This window comes from Chenopodium album, chromosome 16 (assembly GCF_948465745.1).
Source record: "Chenopodium album chromosome 16, dcCheAlbu1.1, whole genome shotgun sequence".
NCBI lineage: Eukaryota > Viridiplantae > Streptophyta > Magnoliopsida > Caryophyllales > Amaranthaceae > Chenopodium > Chenopodium album.
Genome location: NC_137849.1, coordinates 35420728 through 35434789, shown reverse-complemented (window position 1 = coordinate 35434789; position 14062 = coordinate 35420728). Strand labels below are relative to the sequence as shown.

At 32.9% G+C, this 14062-nt stretch overlaps 1 protein-coding gene across 1 annotated transcript; it reads left to right on the top strand.

Moving 5' to 3' along the window:
* The first annotated feature begins 6562 nt into the window (after positions 1-6562).
* LOC145586410 (cellulose synthase A catalytic subunit 6 [UDP-forming]-like) lies at positions 6563-13729 on the top strand. Its single transcript, XM_081643246.1, has 14 exons — positions 6563-7360; positions 7763-7958; positions 8079-8308; positions 8435-8537; positions 8638-8818; positions 9647-9913; positions 9997-10342; positions 10456-10593; positions 10702-10827; positions 10912-11124; positions 11229-11526; positions 11826-12022; positions 12102-12452; positions 12583-13729. Exons 1-14 carry the CDS (start codon positions 7280-7282, stop codon positions 13162-13164), a joined length of 3309 nt encoding a protein of 1102 aa, XP_081499372.1. The 5' UTR covers positions 6563-7279; the 3' UTR covers positions 13165-13729.
* Positions 13730-14062: the final 333 nt, after the last annotated feature.

The following is a 14062-nucleotide window of genomic DNA, read 5'->3' as shown; positions in this document are numbered from 1 at the left end:
ATATCAATCAATCAATCAATCAATAATTTGACATATGATGTGTCGCCAAATCATATCATACCATAAATAATTGATAACTCCATGCATTAACCTCCATGTATTAATGTTTAGCTTAATTGACAAACTCTTCATATGCATAACAATTTCCCTTAGAATGTAACCTTGATAATTACGCAATAATAAAGTTTGTAAGAAATTAAACATTACTCCATTTTTATTTTGTGCGTTAATTCATAAAATTGTAATTATATATATAGTAAAAGATTTTTGTGCATTATGGATTAGTATATATTTTGACATCAAATTTATTATAAAGATTTGATTCATCATTTTTTTTACAACTAGTTGATTTTAATGCAAAAAAAAAATTATTCTTATAGTCAAACCAGCTCATACAAGCAACAAACTACTTAAGCTATCATCTAAATAAAAAATTAAAAAAAAAACCATTACTTAAGCTCTCAGTGACAAACAAGCCAAAATATATATAGTTTGATTAAAGTAATAAATTAATAATGACCCGGGGTATCACCCGATCCAATAACTAGTTCAAAAATTATACATTGAAATGATTATATTAAGTATTTACATAAAATATACTTAATATTATGTAGAAAGGACAAACGAAGATCAATGTGTTATATGCGAATAGTGTAAAAGCCAAAATATGACATTTATTTGGGCACGAAAGAAGTATAAATCAAAGCATATCTAATAAGGTCTCAAATAACTATTCTTATTTAAGCGTAAAACACCATACATATGCATTGTAGTTTAAATTTAAAATAGTTTTAAAAGTCAAAAGTAGATGACGCAAAATCACAAAAATTTGTCCATATATATTACTAAACTTGTACTCAAATTTTTGCAATACTTCAATTGTACCAATGCCTACAAATTACTACCTTCGATTTTTTTCAGTTGCAACTTTAGAATATTTTACATCTCTTAAATAATACCTCAAAGTCGCAACTAAAAAAAATCGGAGGTAGTATAATCTTTTTACTTTCATGCATTTTGCGTGCTATGACTATTTTTTTTTAATTGTCCTTTTTATTTTTATGGATTTTTTTTTTATCTACACATTTTTAAAGAGCATCATGATGTCACATTGTGAATGAGAGATTATCAGTATTTGTGACATATACCGATTTATTATTAAGGCCAAAACCTACATAAATTTAACCTTTAGTGATTGAATGTATATTTGTATTTCAAGCTTTTCGATTGTTCAATTAATTTTTCGTAAGTAATTAAATTCGATAGTAATTTTGTTGTTATTAGCAATTAAAAAGTAAAGACTATTTTAACGAAAAAAAAAAAAAAAACTTTAATTCTAGCCCAAATTAGATCATATTTAGTCCTCAAAAACTTCTTTTACCTAAAAAAATTCATATTTTCATTACTGCAATACTAATATACTTCCTCCGTTCTATTAATATTGCAACAATGGACTTTTTGCACTATTCATCACTCTTGTTTGACCATATAATATGAGTTATACGTTAAGCAAAATATAGTCAAGTGGGATCTTGTTGGATTCGTCTCATAAAATACTTTCACAATATCAACTTTTTATAATTTTTACTCTTACACAATTATAGATATTTAGCATATAAAAGGTGTTTCGGGATGCGTAATTTCCTCCTTGTTGCAATATTAACAGAACGGAGGAAGTATTCATTACCATATACGGAGTACTACTTATGTAGTAAAATTTGTTGGAATGGGGTCACTGGGTCACGAGGGTGTTTGGTCATATTTTATACCCTAATTATACTTTGATCATATTTATACATTATATAGATTTTTATTATTATTATTATTATTATTATTATTATAATTATGTGGAGTTGTTTGATTTGTTTTTATGTTTATTTTTTGAAATCTAATTTGTATAATTAATGTAGATTCAAAGATATTTCAATAGCCAATCAAATTATAAATTTAGGTAACATGCATGCTCTTATTTGGTCTAATCTGATATGGTCTGAGTTTAAAAATAAGTACGGAGTAATTTCTACTATACATTACATGATCGATCAGTTAACTCACGAGTGGTGTAGTGCTTACCTATAACATCTAATGCCATTGCTTTTATGTATTTTTTTTTAAAAAAAATAAAATAAAAGTAGGGTGCATTTAGATCCTCCTAGTAATAAGTTGGTAGAAGGTGATCAAAAGAACATATAGTCAGTTGCATGTTGAATACATGCAAGACTTATTATGAGTCTTATGGAATAATGGAATGTATGTGTGAATGTGTGTGCAATGGTAGTGTGTATACTTAATCTAAAAGGCAGAAGTGCAGAACTAATGAGCATTTCGAAAACTATTTAATGATTACAAATGAATGTTTGCACTACTCAATGGTAAGTATCTGCATTAGATTCATAACATACAGTATATTTTTGTTACCAATGCATGTTTGTGTTGCATGAAATATACTCACTTCTGATCTTTTTCACAATTCATGGAGACAAATAAATAAATAAAAATTAATAAATGACATCACAAAAATTCAATTCTTACACTTCAATTTGTTAAATTCTTAGATCTAGTTCCGATCTAGTTCTTCTTATATATATATATAGATATCCTATCACAAATTAATTCTTACACTTCAATTCGTTAAATTCTTAGATCTAAAACTTTCAAAATAAATATCAATTTTCTATATTTTGCTAGCTAGCTTAAAAACTCTACATTTCTTACTTTTATAAAATTATTATGCGTTTTACAGGTTTTCTTTTGTCGGCCAAATAAACACTAAGAATAAAGCATATGCAGCTAGTACTAATTCCTACCTATATAAACTTACGTTGTAGGACATCTTGTATCAATGAAGGGAGTGTATGGGTATTTGAAATAAATATATGCATCTGTATGTACTTCCTAAGCTTAATAAGCTAACGGTTGAAGCCAAATATCGATTTATATATATTTACGTCCCTCTCACATGAGAACCCATTGGGATTGAAGTGTGGATGCAACATTATATTGTTTCCATCATACCCAACGCTAACGCTTAATATACCACTTAGAAACATACCACTTTGAAAGAAGGGGAAGATGACCAATTCAACCAAAAACTTAAATTGATGGTTAAAGTCTATGACCGGTTTATATACTTTATCAATAAATTTAATTCCTTGATAAAAAAAAAATATCAAAATGATATATTTGTAAAATACACATTAATAATACAAATCTAATAAGACCATATTTGATATTCTTTATATTGTGGATTAGCATACATATAAGGTCAATCAAATAATATAAGCTGAGATTAGATTGTATAAGCAAAAGTAAGATGAGCTAAGGTGTTGTTCTCTTTGTCCTATTTAAATAACATTTAGTTAAATTAATTACATTTTAATAAAAATAAGTTAATTTTAGTAAAAATAAGTCTAGTTTAGTAAAAAATAAGTTTAATTCGAAAAAATTAGTAATCATAGAAAGAAAATATTATAGAGAATTAGTAAAAATAATGGAGTAAATTAAAACAGGAGGGTTAGAGGGAAATTAGAGGGGGGAAATAAATTGGGTGAGATTTGTAAAAAATAGGTCACATGACCTGCACATGTCGAGTCAATGCCGGAAACGTATCAGTCAACACCGGATTGTCACCCTTGGTTGTTTTCAAAAAAAAAAAAAAAAAAAAAAAAAAATAGAATCTGGTTTCTCCTTGTCAAAAAAAATTTATAAGGTTTTTCTCGACAAAAAAGTTGTTATAAATGGTTTTTTCTGACAAAAATTCCTATTCTTTATATTGTAGATTAGCATACATATAAGGTCAATCAAATAATATAAGCTGAGATTAGATTGTATAAGCAAAAATAAGGTGAGCTAAGGTGTTGTTCTCTTTGTCTTATTCAAATAATATTTAGTAAATTTAATTATAGTTCAATAAAAATAAGTTATTTTAGCAAAAATAAGTCCAGTTTAAAATAAGTTAAATCCGTAAAATTAAAAAAATAAAAAAAAATTTAGAAAGCAAATATTATTATAGGGAATTAGTAAAAATAATGGAGTAAATTTTAATCAATTAAATATATATTAGTTTAGCAAAAATAATTTAAATTCAGCAATATTATAGAGATTTACAGTGTTTTTTCCGTGTGGGCGCCTGGTCGAAGTTACTTAGTCGGTTAAGGATTACTTATTTTCGGGTTGCTTAATTGGTTAGTGTGTTTTCGCCGAGGTTACTTATTTAGGTATTACTCAGTCGGTCAAGAGTTACTTATTCTTGGGTTACTCAGTCGATTAGCGTGTTTTGTGTGTGAGCCCTGATTGAGCGAGTAACCCCTAAATAAATAACCCTTGACTGATCGAGTAACCTCAAAATAATTAAATTTGGTCACATAATATGACCAACCACGTATAAAAATTTATGATTTGTAAAAAATTAGGAGAAGAGATGAGTATAGACATTTTATAAGACAAAACAACAGATTTTGCAATAAATTGGACCAAAACTATGAAGTTGGGCTATCAAGATTTTGCACGAGCAGGTAAAGTGAAGAGTTAAAACAAACTTAACCCTTACTACACTTCTTCTTCTTCTTCGTCATCTAAAGTCTAAAACTCTCTCTTTCACTTTCTGATTTTCTCTCTCCTTTGACAACACCACTTAACTCTCTGACTCAGACATACTCCGCTGGTCCCCACTCTTACTACCGTGAATACAGCTGCCTTTTATTTTTAATTTTTTAATTTTATTTTAGAGAGAGAAACTCAATATTGAACATTTTCAATACCCATTTTTTATTTTAACCCATTTTCCTAATAAGGGTCGGGTCTCATTTTACCAGGGTTTTTATGAATAAGACATTTAAATTACTATTTTACCCCTTGTTTATTTTTACTACCACCGACGCCTTCCTCCTTCTTCCGGTGGGGTATCAGTGGCCCCCACCATTTTCCTCCACCAACCTCCGCATTTAGGTCCCACCCTTATAAAAAAAAAAAATACAGTATTTAATTCTTTTTATTTCATTTTTTCCATTTATTAACTAACTACTACCTCCCTAATATTTTATTTGGTCTTCCACGGTCAATATGTTACTTGTATTTTTTATTTTTTTTTGTTAATAAATAATTTCAATTTCCCTTGATTTATTTTTCTTTTTCGAAATTCTAGACATTTTTTTATTACTTTGTACAATTGTAACTTCTTCTAGAGATTTTTTTTCAAAAAAAATAAAAAAAAAATTCTTCTACAGATTTTTTCTTAATGTTGAATTAATAATTATGTGTGTATATATATATCTTCAAAAAAAAAAAAAAATTATGTGTATCTATACCGTAATTAATGAACAAGTTGGTTGGATCAATTTAGGTTAGTCAACTTAAGCCTTGTTTAGTTCGCCTTAATTTTACTTATTTCAGAAAAATAAGTTCAGATCATATCATCGTTATATGTGCAATTTTTTATTGCTCAATATATTTAATTTCGTAATGAAAAAAATTATGAAAATCACACATTAATAAAATACACATTATTACGAATCTAACAAGACCCCACTTGATATTTTTTTTCCGTATATATTATCGCATATTTAAGGTCAAAGTTTGGTCAAATATGGCATTTAGATCAGATTAGATCAGACCAGATCAAATCAGATCAGATAAGCAAAAATAAGGTGAACCAAACAATCCTTTAATTTTTCAAGTTTTGACTTTTTTTAACTATACGAGTACCAATTTATAATGGCTTTATAAATTCGCGGTTAACTCTATTCAATTTTAGCCTAAGAAGTGTCGATTTAAGTGATCAAGTTGGGAGTATTAGGATAAATTTTATTATTGTATGATATCTCAAGTTTAGGTAATTCCAGCTTATATAATGAGTGTGAAATGTATTGTCAATGCTGTCATAATCTTTTAATATTTCAGTTCCTTTCAGATCGAGTAACTTTTTAACAAACTGAATAAATATATATCAAAATTTGACTTAAAAAAAAAACCTCACATTCAAATTTTAACATTTTTTTTATATAAAAAATATTATATGACATCTCAAGTTTAGGTAATTTCAGATTTCCAGCTTACATAATGAATAAAAAATGTTTTATTAATACTGCCATGCCCATAATCATTCATGAGATTTCAAGATTTCATTTCTTACCAATTCAAACAAGTTTTTAACCAACCTAATAATTGCTATATCTCAAAAATTAAACTTTAAAAAATAAAAACTCACATGTTTCAACTTTCTACTCTTTTTTTTTTTTTTTAACCACGAAATTCATTTCACCAACACTCAATTTATTTACATCACACAACATTAAAAAAAAAAACATTAATATTCATCCTAGTTGAAAGTGGAATATAATGATTAATAAGTGAGTATAAAAATAAACCCAAATAATACTGTATTGAATAATCAAACATAGTGATAGACAGTGTTAGATCTTACACAAGCCCACTTCACTTTCCTTTCACTTTCTCTCTCTAAAATAAATAATTAATTTTAATTTTTTGCACATGGAAATGAAAGAAGAAAAACAATCAAAACCCCCAACTTTCTCTCTCGTCTAATCTGTCTGTCGGTCGCTCTTTCTCTCTCTAACTTCTGGCTTACGCGTTGAATTATCAAACCCTTTTCTTCTTCTTCTTACATTTTTATTTTTATTTTTATTTTTACCTTAATTCACTCACTTTCTCTCTCTAAAACCCCTTCTTTTTCTCTCTCTAAAACCCCATTAATCCTCCTTTTTCCCCTTAATTTTCCTCCATTTTTATTTTTACAGGTGGGTTAAATTAATTTAATTAAAACAAAAAAAAACCCACTTTTTTTTTTTTGATTTTTTAATTTGTTAGGTATAATTATTTATTTTTTTTGTTGATATTATATTGTGGGCATTTCTTGTTTTTCTGTATTATTTCTCCATCTCACATCTTTCACTCACTTTCTCTCTCCTCACTTTCTCTCTCTACACTCTTCTCCTCTCCTCTTCTTCTTCCCTTACTTCAATGTGGAGTTGTTGTTGTGTTGTTGCTTGTGAATGATTATTGTTTTACAGAAGAAGAGAGAGAAAAAGAAGAAAGAGTGAGAAGAGTAGTGTTGTTTTGTTTGTGTGGTCGGTACACAAACAAAGAACAACACCAAAAACAAACCCACAAACCGAATCTCGTATATAGTTTCACGTAATTTGTTAATTCGTCTCGTTATTTTTGATGGGGGTTCGATTTCTCAAGAACTAAATCTGGGTTTTCATTATTCTGACCCCCTGATTGTTTCATTTCTCGGATTTTCGGGGGTCTGAAACTTAAAATGGCTACCAATGGACGGCTGGTGGCTGGTTCTCACAACCGGAACGAGTTCGTTCTTATCAATGCTGATGATATTGGCAGAGTAAGTGGTTTTTCGCAAATCCGATTTGATTTAGAATAATGGGTGTTGCTTGTAATAATGGAATAACATTTGTTTATATTTAATTCGGCCGCGTTCGATGTTAATTGAGCTGATTCCAGTTCATGACTGTATCTTTTGAGTGGTAATTTTGTGGGTTGGGTTAATTGAACACTATTACAATCTGTGTTTGACTGTTTTTTTCTGAATTTTTTGCCATTTAGCGGGTTGATTAGTTACTTTTTTGATAAAATGTATTGTTTATTGAGCTTGTAACAATTTTTGACCCAGAAATTGTGGGAAATTTAGCTTGGTTTTTGCTGGATTTTGGTGGGTACTTAGATCTATGGATTAATTTTTGTTTGATTGAATTTTGGTCTGATTGTGTAAAAAACATGATTACAGGTGACTTCTGTGAAAGAATTGAGTGGGCAACTTTGTCAGATTTGTGGAGATGAGATAGAATGTGATGGAAATAGTGAACCATTTGTTGCTTGCAATGAGTGTGCTTTTCCAGTGTGTAGAGCTTGCTATGAGTATGAGCGAGGCGAAGGGAATCAATCTTGTCCTCAATGCAAAACCCGCTACAAGCGAATCAAAGGTAGTTAATTTCGCGTTTTGTTGTTGTTGTGATTCGTAATTCAGTTGATTGGATTCGATTTCGTGCTGTCTTTAATGTCGGTTGTTAGATGTGCTGATAGAATTGTAAATTTTGTAATAGGGAGTGCAAGAGTTGAGGGTGATGAAGATGAGGATGACCTTGATGATATTGAAAACGAACTTAGATACGTGCACAAGGACAATGACCCTCAGCACATTGCTGAAGCGATTTTTTCTTCCCGGCTTAATGTTGGCCGGGCTCCTTCCAATGCTTCCGGGCTTTCAACACCGGCGGAGTTGGATCCAGCTGCTCATTCTAATGAACAGCTTCTCTTAACTTTCGGGCAAGAGGTATAATTGATCTTACAATTCTGAATCTTCTTGTAATTAGATATGATCTGTGTGTAATTTAAGTTCAATTGTTATCAGTGTTGACTGTGATGTGATTTAACTTTCTGTTTCTCTTTTGTAATGAAGGATCCTGGGATTTCGCCGGACAGGCATGCTTTGATAGTCCCACCGTTTATGAGCCGTGGGAAGAAGGTCCATCCTGTACCATTTCCTGATTCTGCAATGTCCTGTAAGTTCCTTTGGGTTTGAAAATTTGTGCATAATGTATAATTGAATGGAGAACTATATGGAATAATTTGCTGATCATGCTTTTTTCCGATGAACTTCAGTGCCGCCTAGACCAATGGACCCCAAGAAAGATCTAGCTGTGTATGGATATGGAAGTGTTGCTTGGAAAGATAGGATGGAAGAATGGAAGAGAAGGCAGAATGACAAGCTTCAAATGGTTAAGCACCAGGGAGAAGATGGAAGCTATGATGGAGGGGAACCTGAGGACCCCGATTTGCCTAAGTAGGTTTTTGCAGCTTGATTTGAAACTTAGGTGGATTTAAGAAAGTGATTTTGATGTTGATCTAGAATTCAAAGCTTTTGAATTATGGCATAAACTGTCGGAAATTGCTTTGGTGTTTGCTTTGAAGTTTAAACAATTGCTACTATTTGTTCCTGATTTTCTTGTAGTTTGCTGCATTCAGCTAGCTATAGGTTATCATATGCTTGATTCCATTACTAACTTGAAAGAGCTATTATTTAAGGTAAAGTTCATTAACGATAATTAAAGCATCATTAGTTAATTAATAATGCTTATGTGTTAGAAACAGTGAAAGACTGAAGAGCACTTTTTAGAGAGTTAAAAAATTAAGAACTTAATGGATCTAGGGTGTTAACATCTGTCGTATTCAGCAATGTGGGAGTGAACTCACTTTTTTTTTGCCCCTTTTGTAACAGAATTGATTTTGCATTTTTGCAAATTAAAACAATATGATCAGATTTTTTAATGCTTTTTGTGTGAAATAATCACTAATGATGGATGATTTTGAGTCCATTGCCCAAATTATTATTAAGTGTTTGTTGACTAGTATCTCTTTGTGATGTACTTTTTTCAGTTGCCGTTTTTTGTTCTAGTGGGATTTATGTGTGTAATTTGACCTCCTTCGTTTGTCATTCATATTTATAGCACTGCCTGACCCAATTAGACATGCAAGATGTACTGCAAGCTTATTATACAATGGAAGTTGGAAAGTGCATTATGCATGCATATGCATATATTTGACATATTTCACATTAGCTCATGTCCTTTACAAGTTCTAACGACGGTCTTCTTTGTTTCTGTTTCTGAAGGATGGATGAAGGAAGGCAGCCACTGTCGAGAAAACTACCAATTTCATCAAGCAGGATCAATCCCTACAGGATAGTTATTGTTCTTCGTATGGTTGTTCTTGGGCTCTTCTTTCACTATAGAATTCTGCACCCTGTGCATGATGCATTTGCCCTGTGGCTGTTGTCAGTCATTTGTGAGATTTGGTTTGCTGTGTCGTGGATTTTGGATCAGTTTCCGAAATGGCAGCCCATTGAACGAGAAACTTATCTTGACAGGCTTTCACTAAGGTATTTCTCTTTCCCCTATCCCGTCATTTCTCCTATTTTGCAACCAATTTTGTACTGAACTGAAAAATGAAAATGTAAATTAGGTATGAGAAGGAAGGCAAACCATCTGAGCTAGCTCCAGTTGATATATTTGTGTCAACTGTCGACCCTTTGAAGGAACCTCCACTGATCACAGCAAACACTGTTCTTTCTATCCTTGCTGCCGATTACCCAGTGGACAAGGTTTCTTGCTATGTCTCTGATGATGGTGCAGCCATGCTTACCTTTGAAGCCCTTTCTGAGACCTCTGAGTTTGCAAGAAAATGGGTCCCATTTTGCAAGAAGTACCAAATCGAACCTCGTGCTCCTGAATGGTATTTCTCTCAGAAGGTTGATTACCTGAAAGATAAAGTGCATCCTGCCTTTGTCAGGGAACGTCGTGCCATGAAGGTTGGTAGATTGTGGCATAGCATGCTTTTTTCATGAGTGCATTGACATCTATTCTTATTTGTCAGTATCTCATGATGTTTATTTTGTGTGCTGAATTTTTTTTTTTCTTTTAGAGAGACTATGAAGAGTTCAAAATCCGGATAAATGGATTGGTTTCCATGGCAGTGAAAGTTCCCGAAGAGGGTTGGACCATGCAAGATGGAACCCCATGGCCTGGAAACAATGTTAGGGATCATCCTGGAATGATACAGGTAATGGGGGGACATGGTTGCTTGACGTGTTGCTCTTTTTCCCCCCCTTTTTTTTCCCACTGTTTAAGCTTCCTTCCTCATTGTTGACATATCTTATATGTCTAACAGGTGTTCCTTGGCCAAAATGGTGTCCGTGACTTGGATGGTAACGAGCTGCCTAAACTTGTTTATGTTTCTCGTGAGAAGAGGCCTGGATTTGACCATCACAAAAAAGCTGGTGCTATGAATTCTTTGGTGAGTCCCTCTCTCATTCTGAAATTGTTTTGGTTCTGAAATTAGGATTATGTATTTTACCTAATCATTTACTATCTACTACAGATAAGAGTTTCAGCAGTTTTGTCAAATGCGCCATATCTACTTAATGTCGATTGTGATCACTACATCAACAACAGTAAGGCTCTTCGTGAAGCCATGTGCTTCTTGATGGATCCCATATCAGGAAAGAAAATATGTTATGTCCAGTTTCCTCAGAGATTTGATGGTATTGATAGACACGATCGATACTCCAATCGTAATGTTGTCTTCTTTGATGTAAGTAACATCCACATCTGATACCCTCGCCTTACAAAAATGGTTGCCTATTATGTTGTGTTTAAAAGTAAATGATGACTGATCTCTTTTTCCTATCTCAACAGATCAACATGAAAGGTTTGGATGGTATTCAAGGACCAATTTACGTCGGAACAGGTTGTGTTTTCAGAAGGCAGGCACTTTATGGGTACGATGCCCCAAAACAAAAGAAGGCCCCAGGCAAGACCTGTAATTGTTGGCCAAAATGGTGCTTCTGCTGCTGCTGCTTTGGATCCCGAAAGAAAAACAGAAAATCAAAGAACAAGGGTAATGACAAGCAAAAGGACAGTAAAAAGAAGTCCAAGAACAAGGACTCATCCACACAAATACACGCTCTTGAAAACATTGAGGAAGGAATCGAAGGTATGTAAACATTAACACAACCTCTGTATTGTATATCATTCTATGAAATTCTAAATATTGGCAAGGTTTCTGTTCAAACTGCAAACTTCATATTGAAATTGTTAGGATTTTCAATGAAAATTGATTGTAATGATACTATAATTTGTTCATTTCTTTTTGCTTAGTTTAGGATGGAGGAAGTATTCCATAAGCTTAAGCAATTAACTCTGACAAAATCCTCCGATACTTAGCAGTTACTTCTATTTTTTCTTTCATTCTACTGAGATCTCACTGTTCTGAGTCTGACTATGCATTTGCAGGAATCGATAATGAGAAGTCTGCTCTTATGCCCCAAGTAAAATTCGAGAAGAAATTTGGTCAGTCCCCAGTCTTTATAGCTTCAACACTCATGGAGGAAGGTGGAATGCCTCATGGTGTAAGCGAAGCATCACTATTGAAGGAAGCTATTCATGTCATCAGCTGTGGGTACGAGGATAAAACCGAATGGGGAAAAGAGGTAAAGCTGTATTTTCTATTTCTATTTCCCGGAAAATGTTTGCATAATCTTGTCTCTGAACACGTTTTCTTGAATTCAGGTTGGTTGGATTTATGGTTCAGTTACAGAAGATATCTTGACTGGATTTAAAATGCATTGCCATGGCTGGAGGTCAGTTTACTGCATGCCAAAAAGACCTGCATTTAAAGGGTCTGCTCCCATCAATCTTTCTGATCGTCTCCATCAAGTTCTTCGGTGGGCTTTGGGATCTGTTGAGATTTTGTTGAGTAGACATTGCCCCATTTGGTATGGTTATAACAGTGGTCTCAAACCATTGGAGCGATTTTCTTATATTGCTTCTGTTGTGTACCCATTGACATCAATCCCACTGCTTGTCTACTGTACTCTCCCTGCTGTCTGTCTGCTCACCGGAAAGTTTATTGTTCCTGAGGTAATTTCCTCGCTTGCTTTGGTTTGAGTAATTTTTATTTTGTCTCTAAAGACTGGCATACCTCGTTACTTTGTGTTGGATGCTTTGATTTTGCTAGTGTAATGTTTGATTGTTATGTTGTGATCTACAGATCAGCAGTTATGCCAGTATTTTGTTTATGGGGCTCTTTATTTCCATTGCGGTAACAAGTGTCCTCGAAATGCAATGGGGACATGTACAAATCGACGACTGGTGGAGGAATGAACAGTTTTGGGTTATTGGAGGTGTATCTTCCCATCTGTTTGCCCTCTTCCAAGGTCTCCTAAAGGTTCTTGCTGGTGTGAACACCAACTTTACTGTCACGTCAAAAGCAGCAGACGATGGAGAATTTTCCGACCTTTACTTGTTCAAGTGGACTTCCCTCTTGATCCCACCCATGACGTTGCTCATCATTAACATCATCGGAGTTATAGTCGGGATTTCAGATGCCATTAACAACGGATACGAGTCATGGGGTCCCCTATTCGGTAGGCTCTTCTTCGCCATGTGGGTGATCATGCATCTTTACCCCTTCCTAAAGGGTATGATGGGAAAGCAAGACCGTCTCCCCACCATTATCATCGTCTGGTCCATTCTGCTCGCGTCCATTTTCTCCCTACTGTGGGTCAGAATAAACCCGTTCACAGCCAAAGGTGGTATTGTGCTCGAAGTCTGTGGGTTGGATTGTGATTAGTACAGCAAACATTTTTGATGGGTTTATGAAGAATTTTGTGTAGAAAAACGAAACCAAGGTATTTAAGCCGTGAAATTTATCGCAGAAACCGCAAGAGCTACTACAACTACGTTGAGGGCTCGAACGCGATCATCGAATCGAAGGATAAAAATTATCACAGTTGGGTTTGTGTTGTGTAGATAAAGTTGGCAGCTGACACATTGAAAAAAAATTTGTTGTCAGGAAAAAAAATGTTTATTCATTCTTTTGATACACGTCGTTAATTGTGCGTCAAAGTTAGGGGATTATGGAATTCAGGGCATTTCTGTAATCCCCATGAACATAAAGGAGTTGTTTTTTTTTTTTTTTTTAAAAAAAAATTTTAAATATTTTTTAAGTTGCTATTCATAATTTATAAGGCCCCCCCTTAGTAATAAGGGACTTCAAATGTTGCGTCACTCTGTAGTTTTGTGGTTACTTAAGGAACAATTTTTTTGGTTCTTTTAGACTTGTGAAGTTGAAAAGCATATTACTCTTATTCTTATTTTTGGATTAGTATATCAATAAAGTGGTTCTAGTGTTCTTACTTAATGTCTAAGGAACATGACTTGCTATATTTCTTGTCTCATTTTTCAATACTCCTTCCGTTTCTAAAAGTTTGATTTTCAGTTGTTAGTGATCCTAGACTACGGTGAAAAATACAATGGATTGTACATATAATAGTCCTTTTCTTTCTTATTCTATATGTATTTTCGGTGTTACCAATTTTATAAAATGGAGAGTTATTAAGTAATCCTAGGATTGTGCATTTTAAAGTCCAAAGCTCCCAATTACAGCAACAAATTATCCTTACAATCCCAAAAGGCGGTTATTTCTGAAAATAATCAAAATATTAGTCACATTAATGGTATTTAAAACG

What these genes read in the sequence shown, in the direction of transcription:
- LOC145586410 (XM_081643246.1), top strand. Translation starts at nt 7,280, where the DNA reads ATGGCTACCAATGGACGGCTGGTGGCTGGTTCTCACAACCGGAACGAG. An exon ending in TCCTGATTCTGCAATGTCCT is followed by an intron (nt 8,538 to 8,637) that starts GTAAGTTCCTTT and finishes GATGAACTTCAG; the next exon opens with TGCCGCCTAGACCAATGGAC. An exon ending in CTGGTGCTATGAATTCTTTG is followed by an intron (nt 10,828 to 10,911) that starts GTGAGTCCCTCT and finishes TATCTACTACAG; the next exon opens with ATAAGAGTTTCAGCAGTTTT.